The 27235-nt window shown below is 48.9% G+C and overlaps 1 protein-coding gene across 1 annotated transcript in view; it reads right to left on the minus strand.

Moving 5' to 3' along the window:
* Window positions 1–27235, minus strand: part of PREX1 (phosphatidylinositol-3,4,5-trisphosphate dependent Rac exchange factor 1) — a 180006-nt gene that overhangs the window by 98999 nt on the left and 53772 nt on the right. Inside the window, exons 2-3 of the mRNA XM_063091280.1 lie at window positions 12287–12358; window positions 8791–8913 (exon numbers count right to left, since the gene is read on the minus strand). Of these exons, the coding sequence (XP_062947350.1) occupies window positions 8791–8913; window positions 12287–12358 (195 nt within the window). The remainder of the gene's footprint in view (window positions 1–8790; window positions 8914–12286; window positions 12359–27235) is intronic.

Raw genomic sequence — 27235 nt, forward strand, 5'->3', positions numbered from 1 at the left:
CAGCCAAAAGTCTGGGCTTTTCCTGAGCCTACAGACCATGCTATTAGTATGGCTCTAAGATAAGACACTGAAAGCCCCCATGACCACTCTCATCAACCACTATCAACATCAACCTTGTAAGTGCTAAGTGCAGGTTCTGCAACCAGACCACCCGGGTTCATAGCCCAAATTCCCTGGTCACCAGCTCTGTGACCTTGGGCAAGACAAGTAATGTTTCCGAGCCTCTGCATTCTTATCTATAAATTATAGACAAAAGTGACGTCCTCTTTACAAGGTTATTGTGAGGGATAGCAGATGATTTCATATTAAAACAGTGCATAGTAAGTGCTCACTAAATATCAACTAGTATTATTATTGCTTGTTAATGTTGTTGCTATAATTACCATCATTATTATTATTTCAGAAGATTCATTATCCCATTAGTGAAATGGTCTGTTGCAGGGTAGCGCAGTGGACGGGTAGGTTTTTATAGCAAGAAAGAGATAGGGGAGGCAGGAGGAAGGTAGCTGGTAAAACTCACAGGTCTGGGGAAGGCCATCAGGGAAGGACCCAGGCAGATTTTGAGAAATATGATGGGCCTCGATCCCCGGTATGTTTTACTTCTCATTCATGTACGATCCATCTCTCCCTCAAACTCCGTGAACTATGAGCTCCACGGGGACAGTGTTTGCACCTGCTGAGGTCACTGCTGTGGTGCCTGGCAGAGAGCAGGCATCATGACCATTGAAGGAAAGCAAGAAAACAGAGGGAGGAACTGAGAGTGGCCTGATGGCTCCTCAAGTCAGCTCCATGCTATTTCCCAGGCTGACCCCCACCCCTACCCCCACCCTCAGGCAATATAGGGAGAGTGTGACCCAGGCCAAACCAACCCAAGAGCTCCCTGTCCTGGCAACAGTGGCCATGTTACCCAAGCTAGGCCAGTGAAAGCCCTCAAGGACGAGTGCTGAACTTATTAGAAAGAGAAGACCTCTTTGAACTGCTGTTGCTGAGCGGACAGTGTCAGCCTGGAGCTACAGAAGGCTACCCCTGCCACTATATGAGGCACATACCCCACACCCTCCCCTGCCTGCCAAGAATGAAAGCAACACAGAGGAGAGCAATACCCAGGGATAGACAAAGACCAGGTTCTGAAAATAGCACACAGAGTCCTGGATCCAGCTAACTCTGAAGCCAACATACCCTTAAACATTTCATTTATATGCACCAATAAAGTCCTTTTTTTGTGTAAGCCTATCTAAGTTGGTGTTTTTGTCACTTGCAGTGAAGACAGTCTTGATACATGCACACTCTGAAAAAGGAAAGAAAATTAAAAACACAGACCCAAACTCAGAGAGATAACAGGGTCTCCCTGTCCCACTCCATCTGTACCATGAAGGGGCTGAGCCTGAAAGCTGGGACAAATCTGTTTCTTCTCACATGCCAACCCCAATCAATGGGTCATGCAGGCTGGAACACTGGTGAGAAGGATCTGGAGCCCCGTGGGGAGCCCAGAGACAGAATGCTGTGATTGATTAGCGATGTCTGTCCCAGATGCAGGAGAGGGAGTAAGTGATTAGATCACCACAGGTTTGTCATCGCTCATCCCCTGAGCCCCTTCTCTGATACAGTCTACAATGTCACCCTCTCCTTCAGCCTAGGGAAAGGGCGGGGGCCTAAGGCGTGAGGCTGAGAGAAGCCAAATTTAGCAAATGACAACACTGCCTCTTCAAAACCAGTTCAATCACTCCATGTCCTTTCATCAAGCCCGACCCCAGCTGCATCTCAGGCCTGAGACCCTGCAAATATGGAAAAACTGCTTCTGACAGCTCAGCATCCAAGGGTTCAACTTCCTCCTGGGGGCCCCATGCAGGGCTTTGATTGATTTGCCAGGAAGAAGCAGACACTCGGTTGTGCATACACAGATGTGGTGTGTAGGGAACGTGCGGCTGTGGGTTTGGGGTGTGAAGGAGAAGACAGTTGCCAGCTGGGGACAGCTGGGGTAAGGCATCCACCCCCAGGGAGGACTCAAGGATTGTCAGAGGTGGTGACTGCTGTCCACAGTACTTGGGAGGTGACACTGGCTCCACAGAGACCATCTCCTCCAAACTGCTCACTTCACAGGCAGAGAGACTGAGAGGGAGAAGCGAAGGAGTCGGCCCACATAGACATCTCCTCCAGTGGGGAGGAGAGCAGGGATTTAATTCTGCGAGGGTCTTCCCAACCTATCATTTACCCATCCACATAGCTGTGGGGAGAGGGGGCTTCAAACATTAATCAGACAAACATTAATCCTGCACTTAAAACCGCCAATGGCTTCCTACAACTCAGGATAAAACCTACGGTCCTTGCCTTGGCCCACAAAGCCCTACAGAACCTGGCCACCCATGACGCCGCTGAACTCCCTCCAGCTCCAGCCACACTGGTCTCCCTTCTCCCCTGGAATGTGCCAGGCTTACTCCCAGCTCAGAGCTTCTGTCCTTTCTTCCCTCAGTCTGGAAAACTCTTCCCCATGACCATCCCACTTCACCATCTCAAAGAGACTGCCTTTGCCAAGAGTTGCCAGATATCACACAGGATGTCCAGCTGAATTCTAATTTCAGATACACAACAAATGATTTTTTAGGATAAGTATGTCCCAAATATTGCATGAGACATACTTATACTAAAAAATTACTTGATGTTTACCTGAAATTCAAATTTACTTCGGTGTCCTGTTTTTATTTACTAAATCTAGCAACCCTGTCCCTGACCTCCTCATTTAAAGCAGCCTCAGGCAGGGTCCCTCTTTGCCACATCTGCATTTTCTGTTCCTCGCTACTGCATTGTCATCTGAGATGACATCTCTGTTAATTAACTTACCCCACCTTTCTCTAGCCTTTGAGCCTTGTGGCAGCAGGGGGCAAGTCTCTCTTATTTAGTGTGGCACCCTCGGGGCCGAGTACAGTGCCTGGCACATGGTAGATGCTTAATATGTATTTCAGGAGACATTCTCCTGTAAGGTGGTAAAAAACAGACTCTGGAACTAGAATGAATCAGCTCAAATCCCAGCTCTGATGCTTAGTAGCTATGTATGCTTACACTATGGCTTAATCTCTCTGGGCCTCAGTTTTCTTACATTAATGGCACCCACCTTTAAAGGTTGTGAAGTTTTAATGAATTAATATATGTAAAGCACTTACAGCAGTACTGGCATAAAGAAAATGTTTGTTCACTCAGTGTTAGTTTGTGATAAACGCAGTAGTTAGTGGTTGGGCTTTGGGGTAAGGGAGTGAGGGATACTCCCCTGTCCGCTGTCTGGGGCAGCACCAGTGGGTTGTCTGCGAGCCAAGGCCCCTTGCTCTCCTGGAGAGCCTGTCTGTAGAGCTCTGTTCCCAATTACCACTTCAGCAGCCCAGATGCTGCCTCAGCCATGGGAAAACGTTTCCAGACTGGGAGCAAATGAGCCTGGGAACAAGGATGGACCCGGGGCCTCTTTGGGGCTATAATGGATGCTCTGGTGAGCTCTGCAGCTCCCCATCAGGAAGAGCAGAGGCACCCATTCCCCCAGACAGCGGGAGTAGTGGTGGCTGACGGCCCTTGGCCTAAGGGAGCTGCCTGCCTGAGGTTTCACACCCATTCCTAGGGACAGCCCATATCCAGTAACTGGACAACATAAGGCACAAAGAACCCCCCCACACACACCTCTTTGCTGCAATTGCACACCTAAAGGGGCATCCCTGCTCCAAAGTTCCTTCCAGATGGGATCACCTGAGGCCAGGGTATAGCCTGTGCAACCTCTCCTTTAGCTGCTTCCAAGTGGCCACCTGCAAATCTCTAGCTTCTGGAAACCCAAACTACGGCAGGGGCTGCTTTTAAAAACCCTGAGACAGGATGACTCAATGTGATCTTCTATCAGCATGGGGGAGCAGTGGGTGGGTAATCATTTTTAATTAAAAAGATGATTTTAAATTTAAAAACACTGAATTGCACACTGAGAAAGCTGGCTCCTTTTCCAATTGTTCCAATTAGCTCAAGGAAGGTCCCAGCTAGGTGTGATATGACATTTATACCAGTCTAACACTGTTAATCTTTTTCCTTCTGATCAAACAGAGGGAAGGCCTCAGGCTCAGAGACTCAGGTTGGCAAAAGATTCTTGACAGAATGTGGTAACACATTTTGGTTTCTACTGCATTTATTTTTATAATTATCGTCTATTTATAGTAAGAGATGTTCATTTTCCATTTCTAATGATGATGCAAATTTCCCTTTTAAAGCAAGGGGGTTTTTTTATAGCTTTTTTGAGTGAATCAATTTTTTTTAAAGGATTAAACAATAACACAAGGGGTACCCAGATGTAGCAAAAATTACAAACTTAGTGTGTGAATCAATGAACTGAAGAACACTGGTTTAGCCATTCTCTGTCAATACAGTTGTGACCTTGGCCTAACCCTTCTCAGTTTGCACGCCTGTAGAGCAGGCAGGCAAGCTTGGGGCTAGACTCTTTTTGTTGAAGGGACAAAGCAGTGAACACAACAAAGTCCCTGCCCTCATGTTGCTAATATTCTAGGGGGAGACAAAAAATAAACAAAACAGCAAAATATCTGACTCATCAAATGGTGATAAGGGCCACTGAGCATAGTTACGTGGAGGAGCAGCATGGGAGGGTGGTAGTGTTACAACTTTAAACAGGTGGGCACAAAAGGATTCACAAAGAGGGCGTTTCCTTTTTGGATTTTTTTTTTTTCAGTTTATTTTATTTTATTTTGGGGTTTTTTTTTATTATGCATATTCATGGGGCACAAAGCTGATCATCACTACCTGTGCCCAAGTTATGGATGATAAGATCAATACTATCTGCATACCCATTATCACAAATTGCCATTATTCCCCATGTCACCCACCCAACCTCTCCCCGACCTCCCTCCCTCTCCCGCCACACCCCCAGCAACCCTAGGTATGCTCTCTCCATCTGCAAGTCCAATGTACCAATGTGGTCTGTCTTTACTTCTTTCTCCTTAGTTCCCCCTTATGAGTGAGGACATGTGGTATTTTTCCCTCTGTGCCTGGCTTATTTCACTTAACCTGATTTTCTCCAAGCTCATCCATGTTGCTGCGAATGGCAGAATTTCATTCTTTTTTATGGCAGAGTAGTATTCCATGGTGTATATATACCACAGTTTCTGTATCCAATCATCCATCGATGAACATTTAGGTTGGTTCCATGTCTTGGCTATTGTAAACAGCTGCGATGAACATGGGAATGCAGGTATCCCTTCGACATGATGATTTCCATTCCTCTGGGTATATACCCAGCAGTGGGATTGCTGGGTCGTATGGAAGATCTACCTGTAGTTGTTTGAGAAAGCTCCATACTGTTTTCCATAGTGGTTGTACTAATTTACAGTCCCACCAACAGTGTAGAAGAGTTCCCCTTTCTCTGCATCCTCGCCAGTATTTGTTATTCTCTATCTTTTTGATTATAGCCAGTCTAACTGAGGTGAGATAATACCTCAACATGGTTTTAATTGGCATTTCCCAGATGATTAGCGATGTTGAGCATTTTTTCAAGTAACTGTTGGCCATTTGTATAGCTTCCTTCAAAAAATGTCTATTCAGGTCTTTTGCCCATTTTTAAATTTTTATCCAACAAGGGATTAACATCCAGAATATGCAAGGAACTTAAACAACTACACAGTACAGAGGCATTTCTGAAAAGACCACAAGGCACGAGGGAGAGGGCCGCAGAGATGTCCTAGGGTAATGGTGCTCTCGCAGGTCGGAGGTGGGAACAGGCTTGGCATGTTCCAGAACAGCAAGGAGACCAATGTGGCCGAGGTGGAGGAGTGAGGTCTGAGCAATGGACAGTGCCTGGTAGGTGTGGGGGTTTTATTCCGGTGAGACAGGCACCTTTGGAGGGTTCTGGGAAGAGGAGCAAAGAGACCAGATTTGTGTTTCCCAGGTCTCTCCAGCAGCTAAGGGGGGAACCAGTCTCCAAGATGCTTCACTTTTGTCAAAGCCTTGCACATCCATCCTTGTGTCTGGGCCTCCCAGCAGTTCTGTGAGGCTAGATGGTCAAGGACCCACTGAGGTTTAGGGAGGCTCACAATAAATCACCAAGAACCTGGAACATGGTCTTGCAAGCCCAGTCCTGAGGACTCTGTACAAAGTCACACCCAGAGAGCCCTGGGAGGTGCCAGAGTGCTGGATCAAGTGAACAAACACACACACAACAGGGCAATCATTTACTGAGCACTTACTATATGTCAGGTGCTATTAATTTTTAGAATTTTTCCCCCTTTATTTGGGCACCAAGGTAGGGTACTACTAATTTTAATTCTCTCAACCACCCTAGAAGGTGTGTTTTGATGTCCCCATTTTACAGATGAGATAACTGAGGCACGGAGAGGTGAGGTCATTCTCCCAGGATCACAGAGCAGGGAGGCAGCAGAGCCAGAATACAAAGTGGGGTCCAGGCAGGATGTGTGTGGGTTCTCAGGATGCCAAGAAGGCCCCCTGCCCAAAATGTCTTCCTACAAAGGCCTGAACTTCCGCCATCAGCGCATCGTGATTCCAACCGTAAGCAGTGCCCTCCTCAAGCGCCCAATCTGATGAGGTTACACAAGGAGAGTCCTGGGCAGTGTAGGAGGAGAGGTATGGAAAAGAGGTTGCCTTGGGTACTCCCCGTCCCCCTTCCTCCAGCCCTCCCCTGCATCTCCGAGCAAGTTAGAAATTCTGCAGAAAAAGAGAGAAGTAGGAAGAGTCTAAGTGGGGCCTCAGGGTCCAGAAGCCCCTTGCTGACCATGGAGCTAAAAGCCACCTACCCACCACCTCTGGGTCTCAAGCAGAGGAGCAAGGGGACCTGGGGGCCCAGGGTTATTGGCAAGCTGGATAATGCACATTAAGACCCCTTCCCCCACTCTCACTAAAGTATGGACCATTGCACTCTAAGCTCAGGTCATTGCTTCCCAGCCAGCCCCAATGCCACCTCCTCCAGAAAGCCTTCCCTGGTGCCCTGGATGAAATAATACCGCAGGTGACAACTGGCAACATCTGCTCAGCACTGGGCTGGCTCCAAGTGCTTCACTCGCATTAACTCATTTCGTCCTCCTGATGGCCCCGTATGGCAGTTACCATCATCACCCACATTTCACAGAGTTGGAGACGGAGACTGCGAGAGGTGAACTGTTTCGCCCAAGGTCACACAGCTGGTCAGCGGTAGAACAGGGATTTCAACCTCAGTTGTTGGCTCCAGAGGAACAAATTCTCACTCTTTCCTCTGAACCTGAAGGGAAGACTGTCCCTGTCATTCTTCTCATTTTCCTATTCAAAAACATCCACTGAACAACTATCACCACTCACCCCTTCGCACCACCCCACTGCTACCACGCTGTCCCAAGGCACCACGTCTAGGGCTTGGTGGGGTGACCGCTTCACTGGTCTCCCAGCTGCTCCCCTCCCCCTCCACAGACTGCTCCCCTTTGCAGCAGCTCAAGGGTAGCACCTGTCCCATCTGCACCCTCTCGTGCTCTGATTTGTCCATTTCAAACCTGGAGGAATGGTCCTTATGTGACTAGAGCATTTTCTGTGTGCCAGGAGCTGTTCTGAGCACTTTTTTGGTATTATCTTGCTTAATCCTCTCCATAACATCACAGGTTTATACCCATTTTAAGGGTGAGGACACTGAGGCACAGACAAGCTAGAACAACTTGCTGAGAAAAATACAGCTGATGAGTAGCTCAGCAGCCTGGCCAGCAGCAAGGCTCTCCTGACCACAGCACGAGACTGTCGCCTCTACTGGGCTGTGACCCTCGGTGGGCAGAGACACACAGGCTCTGTCATCCTAGACTCTGACCATCAGAATGGGACCCCTTGGAGAAGTGATGATGGTAACAGCTAACACTGACCTACTGTCTACCATATGCCAAAGTTGCTCAACCTCGGCACTGCTGACATTTGGGGTCAGATAACTCTGTTGTGGGGCTGTCCTGTGCATTGTAGGATATTTGGTAGCATCCAGGGCCTCCACTCACTAGAAGCCAGTAGAACCCCTCCCCCCAGGGTTGTGGCAAACAAAAATGTCTCTAGATATTGCCAAATGCCCCCTGGGGCGCAGAATCACCCCAGTTGAGAGCCACTGCTCTATGCCAAGCACTTTATTGCTTTCCCCTGAGTCTTCCCATCAGCCTAAGGAGGTAGGTGTTATCCTTGCTTCCCAATCAGAGAAGGAAAACGAGGCTCAGAGAGGTGAAGGAGTGCCCCCAAACCCCATGCCCAGGAGGCCTGTGTGGGATTCTCTCCCTGTGGGAAGAGTCCCAGCAGCACCAAAGGAGAGGGTATGGAAAAGTGTTGTCTCACGTGGCCTAAGCTCCCCCTCCTTGCTACAGCCACCCCCTACAAGCCCAAGCGAGCTAGGAATTCTGCAGGAAAAGAGAAGCCATTACAACAAGAATCAGCCTCTCTGCCACCAGCCCAAGTGGGCACCCAAGGATCAGACCTCTTGCCGGCCAGTGGGTAGCCAAGCACAGACTCAAATCTACATCTTGCTGATGCCAAGGCCATCCTCTCGGACACTAGCTTCCTCTGTTGGTCATTCTGTGGCACAAGGCCAGGCCAGAGGGTCATGGGAGCCCCAGGATGCAACCATTCAGCAAGGGACCACTTTCCATGTGAAAGTGAGGGAAAGGAAAGCTGCCCAAAATTCCCAGTTGGCTGCACCCCGCTGTTCCTGTAATGCAGAGGATGCTGGTCAAGAGTGAGTGAAGGAGGATGCAGGGGAGAGACCCACTTCCCAAAAGCTGCAGAGTCCCCCGAGGGCTGGGACACTGTACTCACGAATTTTAAGAAAACGTTCCCAAGTTCGTGCTGAGACTGAGGCTCCGGATGTAAACAATACTCCAAGGCAGCCAAGAAATCCTTATGGACTTCCAGGATGTCTTCGATGTTCGAGAACAGGATCTGTGAGGAAGAGTGAAGACCAAAGGATGGTGTTAATCCAGGCTCAGAGGGACAGCAAAGCCAAGCGTGAACACACAGAGAGCCCCTGCTGCCGGTGAGGCCGCAGTGAAGGAGGCGCTCTCGTGCACTGGGTCCAGCTTACTACTAATAAAAGTAACCATAACAACAATATTACCAACATTTGCCAGTCAGGACCAGTAACTAATCCTGTGCTAAGAACTGTGCATTTACAGCATCTAGTCCCCACTATAAGTCCATGAGGCAGAAACTATTATTATCCCCAACTTACAGATGAAGAACTGAGGCTCAGAGAAAATAATTAACACTCCCAAGGCCACACAGTCCAGTAAGCAGCAGAAGTGCAAGAGCTTCACACTTAGTGTGCAGACACCATCACGCCCAGATACCACTGTGTGGCCAACCATAGGACTGATTTTTAAAATGCAACCATTCAAATGATGTGGTAGAAGGAAACACAAGTTAAGGAAGGATGTTCAAAATATGCTGTTTAAACTCTCACAAACAATGTATGAGATTGCCTATTTCCCCATATGATCTAAAAGTTAAAAATGCACATATGATTTGATCCAGCAATTCTACATTTTAGAATTTAACCTTTCAACCTGTCATTTCCAACTGGGGGCAATTTGCCCCCCAGGGAACATTTGGCAATGTCTAGCGACATTTTTGTTTATTACAAATTGGGGGTAGAAAAGGGAAATTCTACTGGTATTTCATAGACAGAGGCCAGGGGTGCTGCTAAGGTCAGACACCAGGGGTGCTGCTAAGGGACCACAAGACAGCTCCCACACAAAGAATTATCAGGCCCAAAGTGTCAAGAGGGCTGAGGTTGAGAACTAGTGGTCGGCCATACATTGCAGCCTTACTTGCAATAGCAAAGGATTGGAAACAAGCCAAATGTCCATCAGTAAGGACTGGTTAAGTTAGAGAAATAAATTCCACATATTAGAATACTATGCAGCTTGTAAAAAAAAAAAATGTGTACATCTGTATATATGAATATGGAATCCTATAATGATCTTCAACATACATCAAGCGGGGGAAGAGAGATCAAGGTCCCAAACACGGTTCCAGTATGGGCCTATTTTTGTGAAATAACACACAGAAAAGGTCACTCTAATCTATGCTGGTAGAAGCAGAGACTGTCTGGATGATGATGTAAACTGGTAAGTACAGGGGCCTCTGGGGAGAACAAGCGGAGACTTTCACTTTCTAGCTCCTTTTGAGCTGCATAAATTCTTTTTTCTTTTTAACAAATGAATCTTTAAGTTAACTTCTGAAGAAGCAAGGCACTCACACAGTTCAAAAATCAAACAGTAAAATGAACACAGTGAGGAGTTTCTGTCCACTCAGCAGAGAGCCTACTGCCAGGCACTGTTAGAGGCCCTGAGGATACAGCAGGGAACAAACAAGTCCCTGCCACCATGGAAGTGACATTCTAGTGGAAGGGGAAAGACAACAAACAAGTAAAATAGAGTTTTCAAGGTGGGAGGAAGAACTAATGACAAAAGTAAAACAGGGAGTCCCCAGACAGGGCAGGAGGAGAAGTCTGAAAATTTAAATACCAGTGGCTGCAGGGACAGCCACTCTGAGAAGGTGACATGTGAGTCAAGACCTGAAAGAGTAAAGCCCAACCCCATGGACCCTTCAAATGCACCAAAAAGTGTGCAGAAAGAGATGGCCTGAGGCTGGGCAGGGAGGCCCGAAGGGCTGTAGCCCACTCCTCAATTACTGCAGGGTCTGAGGGGGCCAGAGGCCCAGGGCGCTCATCACACGAAGTGGTTGTAAGAACCACACACACACTGCTTGCTTATTTTTCTCTCTCGTTTTGTCCAGCTCACGTGGTTGAATCTGCTTACGTTAAAGGCACATTGGATAGATCCCATTATTATACTTCAAAGAATGTCTTATTTACTTCAAAGAATGGCTGCAAGATTTCAACATAAATATCTGTTTCCTGAGTGTATACATGAATGAGAGCCTGTGTCCACCCAAAAGATATATATAAGAATGGTCATAAACGCCCAAAACTGGAAATAATTCAAATATCTAACCACAGGAGAAAGGATAAGTAAACTGTGGCCCACTCATACTCTGGAAAACTACACAGCAGTGAAAAAGAATGAACCACAGCGATATACAACAACATGGGCACATCTCACAGACAAGACAGTGAGCAAAAGACACTGGACACAGAGGAGCTCACTTTGATACAAAGTTCAGAAACAGGCTAAACTAACCAATGGTACTAGAAGCCAGTGATTACCTTTAGAGAGGGAGGATTGACCAGGAGGGGGCACAGGGCAGCCTGCTAGGGGCAGAAAATGTTCTCCGCCATCATTTGGGTCGTGGTTACGACTGTGTTCATATGTGAAATGCATCGTGCTTAGCACCTCGGATTTGCACCTTTTACTGTATGGGAGTTGTACTTCATAAAAAAGGTAATTAAAAAAAACTGTAATAGTTGTAATTTTAAATTATAACAAATCATTTTTTAAACTGTAATAAATAGAATATAATCAGGTGCTCAGTAAATATTTGCTGAATGAATGAGTGAATGGATGAATGAATGCATAAAGAGCTTTATACCTCACCCCTGAGACCAGCCATGCAGTGTCTCTTTACATCTGTAAGCTTCAGCTTTCTTATGCAAAAGAATTGGGCTTAGAATTGTCAACGTGCAAGGTCTCTGTCCAGATCAAAAGGACATTTGGAGGGGTGTCTTTCTTCACCAAGTCTTGTGTGTGCTGTAAATTCTGGGGACCTCAGACACCCACCCCCATCTCCCTTTGACCAGGACCTTCAGAGGCCCAGTTAAAAGGTGGCTTCCCAGAGAGTGAGATCACACTAGGAAGCCAGGTCCAGGAGCACTGAGGCTTCAGCCATGCACACAGAAGGCCTATTGATACCCTCCTCAAACTCCCCAGAGCCAAAGCCAAGATGAAGCTGGACCCAATTACTCATCGGCCCTGCCTTGACACTCGATGCCCAGTGCAGAGGCCAGGGCTGCTGGGAGGGCAGCTGGAGGTGCCAGGCTCCCAGGGGCACTTGGACAGGGATTTTCCACTGGCTCCAAGCCCAGGGGCCTGACTCGAGGAGGCTGCAAGACAGTGTGGTCCCACTGAGCAAGGACAGAGCAAGGTCTGGGGCAGACTCCTGACATCCACCAAGCACAGTCGGCTCATTGGACAGAGAGGCCTCCAGGGGCTGCAGTGTTCAGGCTGGGGCAGCGCAAAGCCAGCAGCCAGTGGATGATGTGCCTCCCCCTCTGCACCCTCTGAGCATCACCCCAGGAACAGCAAGGCACAGGCAGCACCGATGATCGGAAAGGGACCGGCCCAAGAATCCACACCTTGACATTCTCCTCTGTGAGGCCCTTCTCCACCAAGTCTGCCACATTCTGCCGGATGCGATGCAGGAACGCCTGGAGGAGAGAAGCGGGGAGAGGTGAGTATCCATGCTTCTGATCCTCCCCAGTATGGCCCTGCAAAAGGGTCACAAGTTCAAACACCAACTAGGACCTGGGAGGTACCACAGTCCAGGGACACAGGTAGGGAACAAGAAAAAAGTGACGCTGCCCATACATTAAACATACTGGACTATCCCTCACTCCCATGCAGTCACCAGATGTTTACTGAGCATCTACTACGTAGGGCCCTGAAGATACAACAGAGACCAACACAAAGCCCCTGCCCTCGAGGAACCTACCACCCAAAGAGACAGACCCACACCTGCTTCATCCCCCACGGGTCCCTCTGGGCTACAATTCACTTCCCCTTTTTAATTTTTTTCCTTTTTTTTTTTACAATTTAACTTCTGAACAATGTCACATTCAACATGGCTCAAAAGTCAAACATATAAAGTGTCAAAAACACACACAGTCTCTCTCCTACACTGCACCCCCATTCACCTAGTTTCTTAGGTATTCTTCCAGAGAATCCTTATGCAAAAACAAATGCATGTGCGTGCACATGCACACACACACACACACACACACACACACACACTCCTATTCTTATTTCTTCCTCTTATACATAACAAAAAATAGCAACGTATACAGAACACCCTGCACCTACTTTTCCCACTTAATGTAGCTTGGAGATCTTTCCATATCATTACAAGAGGAGCCTCCTCATTCCTTCTGACAGCTGCCCAGGATCCTCCTCTATGAATGGACCACAGTCCTTCTGCCACTCTTTTCAGGGGCTTGGAACAGAGAAATCATTTCTTTTCTCTGTGAGATGCGACAGATGAGTGTGACTATGAGAGGCCGGGAGAAGTGGGGACTGTGGGGAACCGGCCAGCACACGCCCATTTCAGAGGGGCGGCCGCCCATTCCCTCCAAGTGGGGCCAGGTGGGAAGGCAGCAGGCCCAGTATCACCAGATGTTCTAATTTTTTTTTTTTAATGAAGCCAGAAATGAGAATTTTTTTAAGCAAAGTCTGCCAGTTTTCAAGTGTTGGTGAAAGAGCCCTCTGTTACTGTGGGGAACTGGATTTTAGGGGTTGAACATAAAAGTGGGGAGAACAGAGCTGAGGGGTGCAGCCGTGCAGACGAGAGAGAACAGTGGCCTGGCCCTGGTGTGGTGTGGGTGGGAAAGAGTGGGCAGAAGGAGGAGCTACTAAGGATGGGCCAAGGAGACAGAATGAATGAGGGAGAGAAAGATCAGAGTCGGCACCTAAGGGAAACCAAGGCCAGTCGTCCACAGCAACCTCTCCCTGGTTTGCCCCAACTCCAGGACATGGGGCCTGATCCCTGGTTAGCCTGGCAACAGCGACATGGAGACTCCTAGGGAAAGGAATTCATGGTCCTGTCACAGCCACAGAGCCATAATGAGCCATGGTGGCCTGTCAGTCACCCACCCTGCCAAGACTGATTACAGGATGGGGGTCCAGAGTGGGGGAAGCCCCGGAAGAGCACATGGTCTCCCTGTCACAGAGCCCAGCTGCAGTTAATTCAGTGTGTTTCATCCAACCACGCTTGTCTGGGGAGATCTCTGAGTGCCAGGGAGATGGAAGGACAGCCCAAGATAGCACTGGGGTCATGGCAAGCAGGCACAGGCAGGCAGAGAGCAGGCTGGCCCTCCACAGACAGCTGTCGGATCCTTTCCCATCACCTGGCGAGACGTCCATGGCTGCCACTGGAAGCCCGGCCACCTGCCTAGACTCAAGTCTCTTAGGAGAGGGTGTGCTGGCATTCCACATGGCAGGTCACAGGGAGGGAAGCAGGGGACATAGAGGAAGGCAGCCATGTCTCTGTCCACACTCATGGCAAGGCAATCTCGGCCAGCCTCAGGCCTTTAAATTCCATCTTCTTGTTGACAACCTCCAAGTTTATATCTCCAGCTGGACTTCTCCCCTGAAACCCAGATTCATATTTCTAGCTGTCGACTCAGTACCTCACCTGGATGTCCAAGGGGCACCTCAAATTTAACGTGTCCAAAGCCTAATTTCTGATCTTCTCCAGGCCCACACCACCCAAGCTCTTCCCACCTGATCAATGGCACCTCTGCCTCCCAGGAGCTCCAGCCAGAACCCCAGGTCATCCTCGATTTCTCTCTTCCTCTGAGATTTCATTTCCAATCCATCAGCACAGGCTATCAGCTTCACCTGAAAAACACAACTACTTCTCCACAACTCCATGGCCACCCCCAGTCTAGGCCACCATCATCTCCTGCCTAGTCCCCACACCCTCCCAAAAGTCTATTCCATACACACACAGCCAGAGGGATCCTTTTCAATATGTAAATCAAGTCCTGTCAATCCACAGCTTAAAATTCTCCATGGCTTCCCACAGCCCTTTTTTAAAAACATCCAAATTCTTCCCTGTCCCATAAGGCCTCCATGACCTTGTCTTTGTTAACCTCTCTGACCTCACCTTCCAGCACTCCATCCCCTCCACACCTCAACAATACTCAGCCACACCCTCATTCTAGATTCCTTCCACCTGCCAAGCACATTCCTGCCTGAGGACTTTTGTATATGCTGTTCCTGCTAGCAGGATATTCTTCCCAGTTCCATCCTGGACAGGCTCCTTCTCATCCATCAGACCTAACCTCAAAGGTCACCTCCTCCAAGAGACCCTCCTTGTCTTCATGCACTTACCAACTTCCCATCTCATATTATGAGCCCATTTGACAGATGAGAAAACTGAGATTAAGCAATTTACACTAGCTCCTAAGGAAAAGGCCAAGATGAAAAGAGAGCATGGCAGGGATGAAAACTTACCCTCCAATCAAACTACAGAGGTCAAGTTTAGAAACTGGTAGGTTTGGGTTTAAACCATAGATCTTCCTCATTCCTGCTGTGTGACCTCAGGAAAGTACACTACCCTCTCTGAGTCTTAGTTTACTCTTCCCAGATATGGGGATCACAGTACTACTGTGCCTACCTTTCACAATGTACTAGGATAAAGTGAATGGCAACTCCACGAAGGCAGGGATCTTGCCTCCACAGCTATATCTTCCGGTCTAAGAGTAGTGCCTGGCATCCAGGAGGCACTTAAACGTCAAAGGAAGGTATGGAATGTGTCTGGCACAGTGCCCAACACATGGTGGGAGCCTCAACTCGGGCCCTTGGAAGTCTGTTGATCCTGCTTTTGAAAGGACAATGGGAGGAGGGGACAGGGGACAGGAGTTCCTAGAGGATGTTTTAACACAGCCTGGGATACTGACAGGAAGTCAAGTCTCCAGCCTTTCCAGACTGGAGGGAGACAAAGGCAGCCTCACCCAGCCTTGCTTGGGGAGGGCAGGAAGCTGGGAGTACCACTCAGCTGGCCTAGATCAGAGCTTCCTGTCCTGGTTTCTTCACACGAGCTTAGCCACCTCTATTGTGCTGCGACAATGGGAGGCTCAGGCCACCCACGGAGGAGCTGCACACAAGACAGCGCAATGAGCACAATGCACAGCTCGTGACCTGGAAAGAATGGGCAGGCAGGGGCACTGGGCCCGGCCCTGGGCTGCCTAAGCACGATTGCCTTTTCCAGGCAGCACCAATGTCCTCTGCACCAGCAGGGGTGGTTAAAGGGACCCTCCAGGGTGACTCTTTGTCTAAGGCTTAACAGCTCTGGAGCACTCAGGTCACAGCCGCTGTCATCTTGCAACCTTCCCTTAGACTTTCTCAGGATTTCCAGGGCCACCTGAGAAACTCCCCCAGCCTTGAAACCTTTGTCCATGCCACAGCCACTTGCACCACATCGGCCCAAGTCCCCCTCTTCTATTTATAATGATGATGATGAAATACATCAAGGATACAGGAAAGGAAAGCAAAAAATATAACAAACACCCAGAGACCCTTCACTGCTCAGCTTTGGCAAATCTTAACATTGTGCCTAATTTGCTTGAAAACATTTGCAAAAAGAAATGCATCGAGTCTGGGGGAGGCGCTGACTGGTAAGGGGCACAGGGGGCCTTCGAGGGAGTACTAGAAACATTCTGTATCCTGACCTGAGGCATGGTTCCACAGGTGTCTGTGCAGGTGAAGCCCCAACCGTGTGCACATCGATGAGTTCACTTGTACCCACGTAAATACGTCAACATAGAAATGGGAAGAAAGAAGCTGCTACAGAGAAAGGGGAACCACCTGCGCGCCTTCCCTCTCTGCAAGCCACCCACCACCCTGGCCTTGGTGCTCTGTGTTCTCACACGTGCCTCTGCCCCTCACCATGCTCGTGTGCACCCATAAGCATGGAAACACTGTTCTGCATGTTCACAGCATTCCTATAAATGATGTGCTTTCAGCAATTTGCTTTTCTCACTCAACATCACGTTTTTCCACACTTACCCATGTTGATGCCTAAAACAGGCAGCACCTATCAGCTGGACCCCAAGCTTACCCCATGCCCCCTTCCAGCTGCCAGCACCCGCATCTCTTGGCCTGAGGGTCCTCCCTCACATGTAGGGCAGGCCTGGGAGTGCTGCAGAAGTAAGGATGGCTGGCAGCAGCTCTCAGTAATGACTGGCAAGAGGTGGCATGCAAAGACAGATGAGGAAACTGAGGCATGTGATGGATACCATATCCCCAAGTGCCCCAGTGGGATTAAGCTGGTGGCCCATGTGGTAACCTGTTTGATGACACCCCTTTCTGAGCTGCCTTCTCTTCCCTGCCTCACTCCCCCACTCTCCTAGTGGTGCTTCCTGGAGTGATCTCCCAAGTTAACCACTTGCTCCTGAATCAATCTCAGGATATGCTTCTTGGGGAATCCACACCAAGACAGACCAAGCTGTTCACTTCATTGCTTAGTAGTTAAAATTATAGCACAAGGTAGCCACTATCATGCCACAGACATTTAAGTTGTTTCAAATGTCCTGACTATACACAATGCTATGATTAATAGGTCTACCGGGGCTCAGGTATTAGTTCTTCTAGGTGTATACCTAGGTCTACTGGGGTGCAGGTGTGTGAGTTCCCCTAGGTGATACATAGACTTCCTGGAGCTCAAGTGTTCAAGTTCCTGTAAGTGTATACCCAGATCTCCTGGAGCATTAGAAAAGATATTTCACTTGGTGCATAACTAGGTTTTCCAAGGCTCAGATGTAAAAGCTCCTCTAGGTGTGGGATGGTTAGGCTATAGATTAGGGACATGTTCAACTTGACTAGTTAATGCCAACTGGCTCTCAAACATGACTATACCACTGCACACTCCAACCAGCAGTGGATGAGAGTCCCACCACTCCGCACCCCAAAACAAGACTCACACATTCTTGTTGTTTATGCAAGAAACATCTGTAAAGTCCCATCATAAGTTCATGTCAATCCCCACCATCAACTTTCAGGGGAGGTATTTGGGTCCCATTCTATTGCTGAGAAAAAACTTGAGTCTCAGAGGTTGAGGAACCTAACAGAGGTCATCCAGCCAGAAACCAACAGAGCAGAACTTGAACCCAGGACTGTCTGACTCCTGCTTGCTGCTGGGGAGGAGGGGACAGAGAGGCTGCTCACTGGGATCCTGACCCAAGTGTCTCTATGGTCCCAGAGCACTGAGCTGAGCAGAAAGACACGCCATGGTTGGTTAGTGATATCTGCCATGGCTGTGGGAGGGAGAGGGGTAGCAGGATTGTGAGTTGGCCATCTCCAGCGAACCCCTACTTGACTGAGAACCCAGCATGTGAGGTGCTGGCCTGAGGTCAAACAGCAAGTTGGTGATAAAACACAGTTTAGAACCAGGTCTCCTGATGCCGGGTCAGCCTTTCCTCTGCCCCACCCTACCCTAGCCCAGTGGTTCTCAAACTGGGGATGATTTTGCCCCCCAGAAGACTTTTGGCAAAATCTAGAGACATTTTTGGTTGTCACAGCTGGGGAGGGGGTGCTATTGACATCCTGTGGGTAGAGGTCAAGGACGCTGCTAAACATCCTCCAATGCACAGGACAGCCCCCACAAAAACGCATCCAATCCCCAAACATCAATAGTGCCAAGGTAGAGAAACCCTCGCCTTAGGAAGGGCTTTTATTAAAACCTACAAAAACATCCAACCCCTTCCATGGCCAACAAGACCCTGACAGATGAGGGCTCTTCCCACCCCCTCGCTCACTCAGCTCCAGCTGCACTGGTCTCCTTTTGTTTCTTGAACACACCAAGCCTGTACCCAACCCACCCTGTCCAGGCCTCTGCACTGGCTGTTCTCTCTGCCTATAAAGCTTTCCCCCGAGACATTCAATTGGCAGGGGAGACCTCTCCTCATAGAAGCCTCCCCTTGGACTCACATAAAGGAGGATCTCACCACTCTCCCCACTGGCCGTCTGAACTTTGTTATCCTTCACAGAAGTTATCTCTACTGGTCATGATCTTACACATTAAGTTTTATGTAGATATGATTGCTCAGTATCATCGCCCCCACTAAAGTGGCAGTGCCCTCAGGGCAAAAAACTGTTCACTGCTGTCTCTTCAGTGCCTGGAACAGTGCCTCGCACATAGTAGGTGCTCAAGAAAGATCAGTCTGCAGAGGAAGGGTGGGAGAGAAACTGAGGAAGGGAGGCCCGAATAGGCTCCAGAAGTAAGCTGGTACAGAACTGGGAATAGCTACTAGAATAATAATACTTTTTTTATTATGTGCGCGGTGCTGCTCTTAAGTGTTTTAATCTTCAAACAACTTTAGGAGGTAGGTACTAGGATTATTGTGCTCATTTTACAGAGGAAGGAACCAAGACTCCATGCAGTAAAGAGGTTACCTACAGCCACACAGCTAGGAAGCGGCAGAGCTGGGCCTTGGACCCAGGCAGTCTGGCCTGGTAGTGAGGCCCCAACCCATGCCCAGGACATATCATGAGTAAGTAACTATGGACAACAAACCAAGTCAGCCTTCAACACAGGTAGCACCTGCCCTTAGGGGGGCCCCCAGGGATCTGCCATCTGTCTGGAACCTGTGGCCACAGCCTTGGGAGGATAAATCGCTCCCTGGAGATAAAAAGGACAGAAACAGACCCTGAAGTCATTCTCTGTGACGACACTAGCAACCTGATCTGCCAGGGGAGGGGGCCTGCCTGCCCCCAAGGTCACCCCCATCTTGGCTGGGGTGACCTCACCAGACATATGGCGAAATTTGAGAGGGCCAAGGGATGGGCTGGGAGCCAGGGAGATGGGGGTGGGGCATCCTCAGGCCATAACAAGGACAAAGGGAAGGGGGAATCTTAAGGACCCCGTCACCAACATGGTCCAGAGAAGCAGACAGTCATGGAATCTGAGTAATAATAAAATAGCCATCATAACAGCAAGAGGGGGCATGCACAGCCTGCTCTAAGCACCCCCACATGGTTCAGAGTTTGGGGAGACACACAAATGCCCAATGACCCCTTCAAATGCCCAAAACCTATGCTCCATCCATTCAAGTTCTGGACATTTATCCTATGGGGATAAGTAAATCTCACATGTGGCATGAAGATTTAACTTCGGTATCTGACTTATAATTCCATCACTAGGGCTTTAGTTAAACTATCATCTATCTCACAAAGGACAATCATGCTAAAAATGGTTTGCAGAAGTCCATTTAAAATGACATGGAAAAAGGCTGTTGATGCATCCTTAATTAGGAAAAAAATCAAGTTACAGAACAGTACATAAATTATAACCTCATTTTGGGTTAAATAAATTATCTCTACCTGAGCACAGAAAAAAAAAAGATAGATGGAAACATCCTAAACTGTGTAGGCATGTGGCTAAGATTAACAGCTGCCCCCCAATATCTGTTCTCTCCTTTTCCTTCAGAAACAGAACTCCAGATCTGATAATAAAGCCTATATTTCCCAGTTTCCCTTGCAGCCAGGAATGGCCATGAGACTTAAGTTCAGGTCAGTTGGGTATACAAGGGTATCAAAAAGTTCGTGGAAAAATAGGACTGAAAGATAACACAAATTTTTCCGTGAACTTTTTGAAGTACCTTCAGGTAAGTGGATATATTGTGTATGACATCTTGGAAGAATCCTTGGGGGGTGGGGAATGGGTAGAAATTCTCTTCCAGGGCCAGCCCGTGGCTCACTCGGGAAAGTGCGGTGCTGATAACACCAAGGCCATGGGTTCGGATCCCTATATAGGGATGGCCGGTTAGCTGACTTTTCCTCTTTCCCACTGATCGGATCACAACTGTGATGCCCAGAGACCCAGCAGCCACCTTGTACCATGAGGTGGAAGCTATGTGCTAAATTAGATAGACCAGCAAACTCAGTAGTTTATGTCCCTAATGACAGTGCAGCCAACAATATCCACCCTGTTCTGCCTTATAATCACATAAGAAAGAAATAAACTTCATCTCATTTAAGGCTCTGTTATTGGGGTTTTATCACAAGCCACTGAACCTAATCTTAACTGATAGAGTGGAACTACAAGGGATTTCAATTTTCTTGTTTCTTCATTCTTTTTGTCCCCCATATTTCTACAATGAATATGCTACTTTATAATCAAAAGTCATTTTTTAACATACATGTATGTTTTAAATCTTTTTTTTTTTTTGAGGGGAGGGTTTACTAAACATACCAGGCTCGGGGGCTGGCCAGTTAGCTCAGTTGGTTAAAGTGTGGTGCTATAACACCAAGGTCAAGGGTTCTTGCCTCCATACCAACCAGCCACCAAAAACAAGAACAAAAACTGGTGGCTCTCTCTTGCCCACCCCAATTATCACTACCCTCAGCATCAAGGAGACCAGCCTTCTCCTCATGTGTGCCCCTGTGCAGAGAAGGCAGTGCCGGCCGGTGGGGGCCAGAGCAGGGACCAGGCAAATATAGATGAGAAGATTTTCCTTCTGCAGTGGAACTTCTGAGCTGACCACCCTCCTTCTCTGTGTTGACTCTGGAAACCTAGTGCCTCCCCCCGCACCCCGCTTCCACAGCCCAGGGCGGAACACGAGAACTTCCCCAGTGCCCAGGCTGAGTTAAAAACCCCTCCACTCCATCCTCAGTAAGCACCTGCTTCATTCAGGCCTGTGCTGGGGGGCCAGAAACAGAGAGCCACTGGCCCAGAACTGGCTTTCCCAAAAGGCCCAGATTTCAGACTTGAGACATCATCTCCAAGGAAGGGTACAATCACAGAGAGGATTGAAAGAAGATTACCTTCCTTTTAGAACTTCCAACTTAATCTTTGACCTTGTATAGCACATTATGAAGTATACCTGTGTGTATTCATGTTGTTATATAGTAAGTAGCACAAATATGTTACACTGTGTTGCATCTTAGACTAATTTCTTCCTGTTAAGCACTACAAATAAGCTACAGCAGGGGCCTCCGTACTATTACACGAACATTCCAGCACCAACCACCTCAGGACCTTTGCACTTGCTGTCCCCTTTGCCTGGAAGACTCTCTGGGTGATGTCCAGGGCCCCTCCCTCATTGCATATGAATCAAATGTCATTTCTGAGAGGCCTTCCCCCACCACCCCATTTACAGCAGAAGCCCACCCTTCTCCTGCACACTCGCTCTCACCCTTCTTCTCCCCCGCAGCACCTCCCTCCACCTGGGCACATCTGTTTCTTCACTGTCATCCACTGCCCCCTACAGTGCCAGCCCCAGGAGGGCAATGGCCTGTTCACGCAGCACCCACCCCCTGGGCCCAGACCAGAGCCTGGCACACAGCAGATGCTCAGCAAAAATGGGTTCTACGGGTTACTGAAGACCAGCCTATTTGTCCTTCCTAACAATCCATGAGGTGTGCTGTGAGCATCCCTGTGTTAGGAAAGAGGAACCCAAGGCATGAGTCACCAGTGGGCTCTGGAGTCAGACAGCCGTACCTGTCCTCATTTGCCTCCCCTGTAAAATCCATGAGCCTCGCCTTGAGAGTTTCTGACATGAGGATGAAATTCAGCACAGCTCGTAACAACCCGTTGCCTCTGTTTCCCTCCGCCCCATGCTGGGAGCTCCACCAGCTGGGAGGTCACCATCCAGCCAGGCTCCCAGGAGGTGCCCAATAAATCCTCAATAAATGACCACCAAAGGGGCAGGCACTTGTAATTCCATGTTGCCTCTGAACCAGCCTTTCCCTAGGCACAGGAGGCACACTGTTCCTTTGACCCACAAAAAGTACTGGAGGCCTTAAAAAATATGTGCATTGGCTCCACGTACAAAAAGAAAACTTCACTGTCAAAATTAACCTTGATTTAAATGTCTACACAGCACAACCTTACACCAACATGTCAAGTACCAATCAGCTCTACTCACAGCTACAAACATGGAGAACACAGGGAGCGTGGGCTATGGATACCCTGAAGTAGGATGATGCTGAGTGCAATAGTTTACTTGGGAGGTGGTCCCAGGGAACACAGGTGGGAAAGAAGAGGGATAGGGAAGAGAAGGCAGCCCATACAGGGTACAAGATCGAGTAAGTTACCACCGAGGGCAACTGGGGTCCCCCAAGAGAAAGTGTAGAACACGTATCTCAGAGCGACCCCCCAGAGAGCGGGGGGCTGGGGAACCTATAAACCAACCCTGCCATCACTGGGCAGTGGGGGTGGGAGTTAATCTCTGACACTTCGGTCTTTCCTGTAAGTGACAAAGCAGCTCTGCTGGCCAGGCAAAGGAAAGCAGGTGCTGGAAAGTGAGAAGTCTGGCTGGTGTGCCCTGGATGGCTGAGGTGTCAGAATGCAGCCTCCAAAAGAAAGATGGTCTAGGGCCCACCAAGCATGAGGAGTAATGCACCCCAAGCAGCTGTGACTGTCCCGAGGCCAAAGGCAAGCTTCAGCAGAGCCACAGCCTCGCAGGCCAGGCCTCCAACAGAAGTTCCTCTAGCGTGCAGCAAGACGGCCTTGCTGGTTGTTAAAACACCAAAATACTTCTGAGCTGACAGGGAAAATCTCTACATGTGTAGGACTTGAGGTCAGAGGAGGTGGCTGAGGGATCTCGGGCAGGCCCCAGTCAGACCTGCAGGCAGTTTCCAACGGAGGCGGCATCTGCAGGGAGCCCACACAAACTCCCCTGCAGAGGCCACAGACACAGCAGCCTCTGGTCTTCTCCAGGCCCCAACTCTTTCATAAGCCTTCCTGCTCTGAGAAATGCTCCCTTTTCAAACACCACAAGGGCACTGCATCTCTTCAGGAAGCACATGTGAGAGTGGCTAAGCCTCAGAGGGTAGAACCGGCTGCTTTTTGCAGACCCTTCATACTGCGGACAAAGCACTTAAGTAGGTGGGCTCAAATCCCAGCTCTGCTGCTTACAAGCTGTGTGACCTTGAGCAAATTATTTATCCTCTGTCTGCCTCAGTCTCCTCTTCTATGAAACGGGGATAAAACGAATACAGAGGATGACAATGAGAATTCCAGAAGCTAACACATATAACAAGCACTTTGAATGTTGCCTGGTACATAGAAAGTGCTCAAAAAGCATTAACTACCATAATCTCCATAGCCCCACATCGAGTTTATAGAGTGTCTTCAAGCCCTGGTGTAGACAGACATGAACCCACTGCGTATCCTAAGGAAAACTCTGGAGTTGGATCAACCCCATCTGTAGGGCTTCTACTACACACCAAGCACTTTCACATTTATCCTGCATTACTTTTACTTATTGTGATTTGTTCTTTCCATCCTGAAAACAGCTCTCTTGTAGACTGCCTGCTTCCAAGTCTCCTGAGGTGAGACTGGGAGAAGCATTTCATAAACTGTAGCGTGTTCCCATCCTCGTAACCACCACGCCGAGCCACTGGCTGCACCACCACATACCCCTGCACCCACCCCATCCTCCTTGCCGACTACCAACCACATGACCTTAGCAAGTCACCAAACTTCTGAGTCAATTTCCTCACCCAAAAAAAGGGGGCAGTTGTTGAGAGGCTTAAGTGAGACGATGCAGGTGAACACTTCGTAACGACAGAGACTTCCTGGAAGAAGTGGCGGGGGGCCGGCAACGAGAGGTGGGCAGGGCTCCGAAAGGAGCCAGGAAATGACCTGTCATTATATTCTAGGGAGAGAAAGCCCTTTCTGGGCACTATCCACCCAACAATACTCCCCAGGGCCTACTGTGTGCCAGGTAGAGTTGGGCGCTGGAGACACAGACACGTGACACAACCCTGCCATGGAAAGATTTATTCATTCCTGCATTCATCCACTTATTCAACAAATACTTACCACATACCCGCTATGTGCCAGGCACTATGCTAGGAGACAGTGACACATCAGAGAATGAACAAATCAGACCAAATCCCTGCCACCACGGAGCAGTGGCAGAGACAGACTGGAAATCAATTTTAAAATAAAATGGCAGGTAGGAATGAGTGCTATGAAGAAAGCAAAGCAGGATGAGGGGACGAAGAGAGACAGGTCAGGGGAGCTATTTCGGAGAGATGTGCAGGGAAAGCCTCTCTAAGAAGATGGCATTTGAGCAGACACAGGGACTGGAATGATGGAACAGACTTGTGGGGGGCTGAGGAAAGGGCATTCTAGTGGGGAGAACAGCCCATGCAAAGGCCCTGAGGCACATTCTTTCTTTCCAAGACAATCCTACCTAAAACATCTGTCCCTGCTGCTATTCTGTTTTCTTCACTGCACCTGTTGCCATGGGCTTATGTGTGCTCATTCATCAGTCTATTACCCATCTAGCTCACCCAAGTGTCTCCTCCAAGAGACATGATGTTTGTCTGTCTAGGTCACTGTCCCAGGCCTAGGATTGGACCCAGCACATAGCTGACCTGTGATAAATGTATTTAATTGATTAATCAATCAGTCATCTGGAATAGACTACCCCCACACCCCACCCAGCTTCTAGGCCCTGATAAAAGGTGCCCAGTTCTCACCAGCCCCACCCCATCCCCCACCACAGAGGAAGTTGAAGCAAAAACCAAGTTGCTACAACCTGTTATAAACAGGCCTGATGCAACAGTGGGGGGAGGTGGAGGGGGAGGGGCCGCAGAGAGGAAGCCAGCACTCTTCCCCACACAGCCCCCACCCCAAGGGCCAGGGCCCAGCCTGCCTTCTTCCCTGAACTCACAACAACCTGCCATTCCTTCAACAAAGATCCATGCAGTGCCTCGTCCACGCTACGCAGCTAGCTCCTGGGTCTCAAATTGGTGGCCCACAGGCATGTTTAGTTTGGCCTGCAGAGGGCTTTGAGAAAATTTGGCCTAAGTTTGAATATCAGATTTCCCATTAAAAACCCAATGCCCTGCTTCCTTTGAAAAAACTGACGCATGAGTCTCAAATGCCCACAGGGCTGCAGGTAGGTGGCTGGAGCAGAATGGCAGCTGCCCCCTTTACCCAGAGCGAGGACCCCTGTTTCCCACCACCCAACCCACTGCTGCACCCGTCTTTCTGCCTGGCCTTGTGGGCTTTTGAGTGTGAGACCCCTGTCCTAGACACAGGGATGGCAAACATGAAGCCTGCTGATTCTCCCCTTCCCTTCACCGAGGGCAGACGTTACTAATGGAGCAAATACCTTTCTCCTGCTGAGTCTTCTCCATGAATTCGTCCCCCTTCACTGTTGTCACCTACACCCATAATATGGTCTGAAATCCTTCCTATTTGAACTCCAGCTTCTCCCCACTCCTTTGGGCCCCTCAGCTTTCCCTCCCCCCCCCCTCTGAAAAATGGGCTCATCAGAGTGGGATGATAGCAGGAATTCTCAACGTTGATAGCTTGGCATTTGAGCAGATAATCTTGTTGTGAGGGTTGTCCTGAGCGCTGTAGGAAGTTCAGCAGCTTCCCTGGCTTCTGCGCACTAGAAGCTGGGAGCAACCATCCTCCCCCAAGTTGTGACAATCAAAAATATCTCCAGACATTGCCCAGCGTCCCCTGGGAGCAAAATCACTCCCGGTGAAAAACCACTGCATTATAGCAGAGCTCAGAAAATGGACTCTAGGGCCAAGTATTTTGGGTTCAAATCCTGGCTCAGTCATTTGCTGGCTATGTGACCCTAGGCAGCCTCTCTGTGTTTCGGTGTCCTTCTCCATGAAGTGGAAACATAAAGAAGGTACCTGACTACTAATGGGTATGGAGTTTCTTTTGGGGAGTGATAAAAACATCCTTAAATTAGATGGCAGTGATGGTGGCACAACCCTGTGAATATACCAAAAACCACTAAATTGTATACTTTAAATGGGTAGATTATACGGTGGTGCGTGAATTGTATCTCAAAAGCTTTTACACCAGAAAAAAAGAAATGGTACCTACCTCACAGGGGCATCGTGAGCATTTGATGAGTTAGGATAAAGGGCGTTAGTGAGCACCCTAGCAGCCTTAGCCCTTAGGCTCAGCACCAACCCTCGCCCATCCGGGGGCTGCATGGGCCAGGAGGATGCAGTGACCAGGAGGAAAAGTCTAAAGTGACCAAGATGGTGGTGGCTGGGAACAAGCCCCGCTTTGGGTGGTATTTCCCGCCAGAATATCCCAGACAAAGCAAACCAAGTCGCTCGGGCCCTAGGATGCAGGGCGGGGTGGCTGGATGTCCTAGAGTCCCTGAGCCCGTCTGTGCAGGACAATGGGTGGAATGTGGTCTCCTCTCCACGGGGCTGACACTTGACATCTGAAGACAATGACTTTTAAGAGGTTTTGTTTTTTCCTTGGCCCAGCTTTTTTTTTTTTTTCCCCGTCTCCCCAAACAATTGTTCCTGGGGCTGGCGGGTAGCAGTCCCTCCATGGCTTGTGAAGGATTGTGTTTGGAGAGCCAGGAAACAATGCACAAAAGTGAAAGAATGTAAAAATAGTGGCATTCAGGGAACCAGCCCAGGGAGGGGGGTGTAGCCACAGAGGTTTCCTCTGATTTATTTTTCCCAGCGCCTGCTTAGGCCCCAAGGAGGGAATTCAGGCACTTGAGAGGCTGCTGACAGCAGGGCCGGTCTTGGGAGCTCAGACATTCCCTGCTCAGCTGCAGTTTAGGGTCTTAAATTTAGGCTCT

Source organism: Cynocephalus volans, chromosome 1 (assembly GCF_027409185.1).
Source record: "Cynocephalus volans isolate mCynVol1 chromosome 1, mCynVol1.pri, whole genome shotgun sequence".
Lineage (NCBI taxonomy): Eukaryota > Metazoa > Chordata > Mammalia > Dermoptera > Cynocephalidae > Cynocephalus > Cynocephalus volans.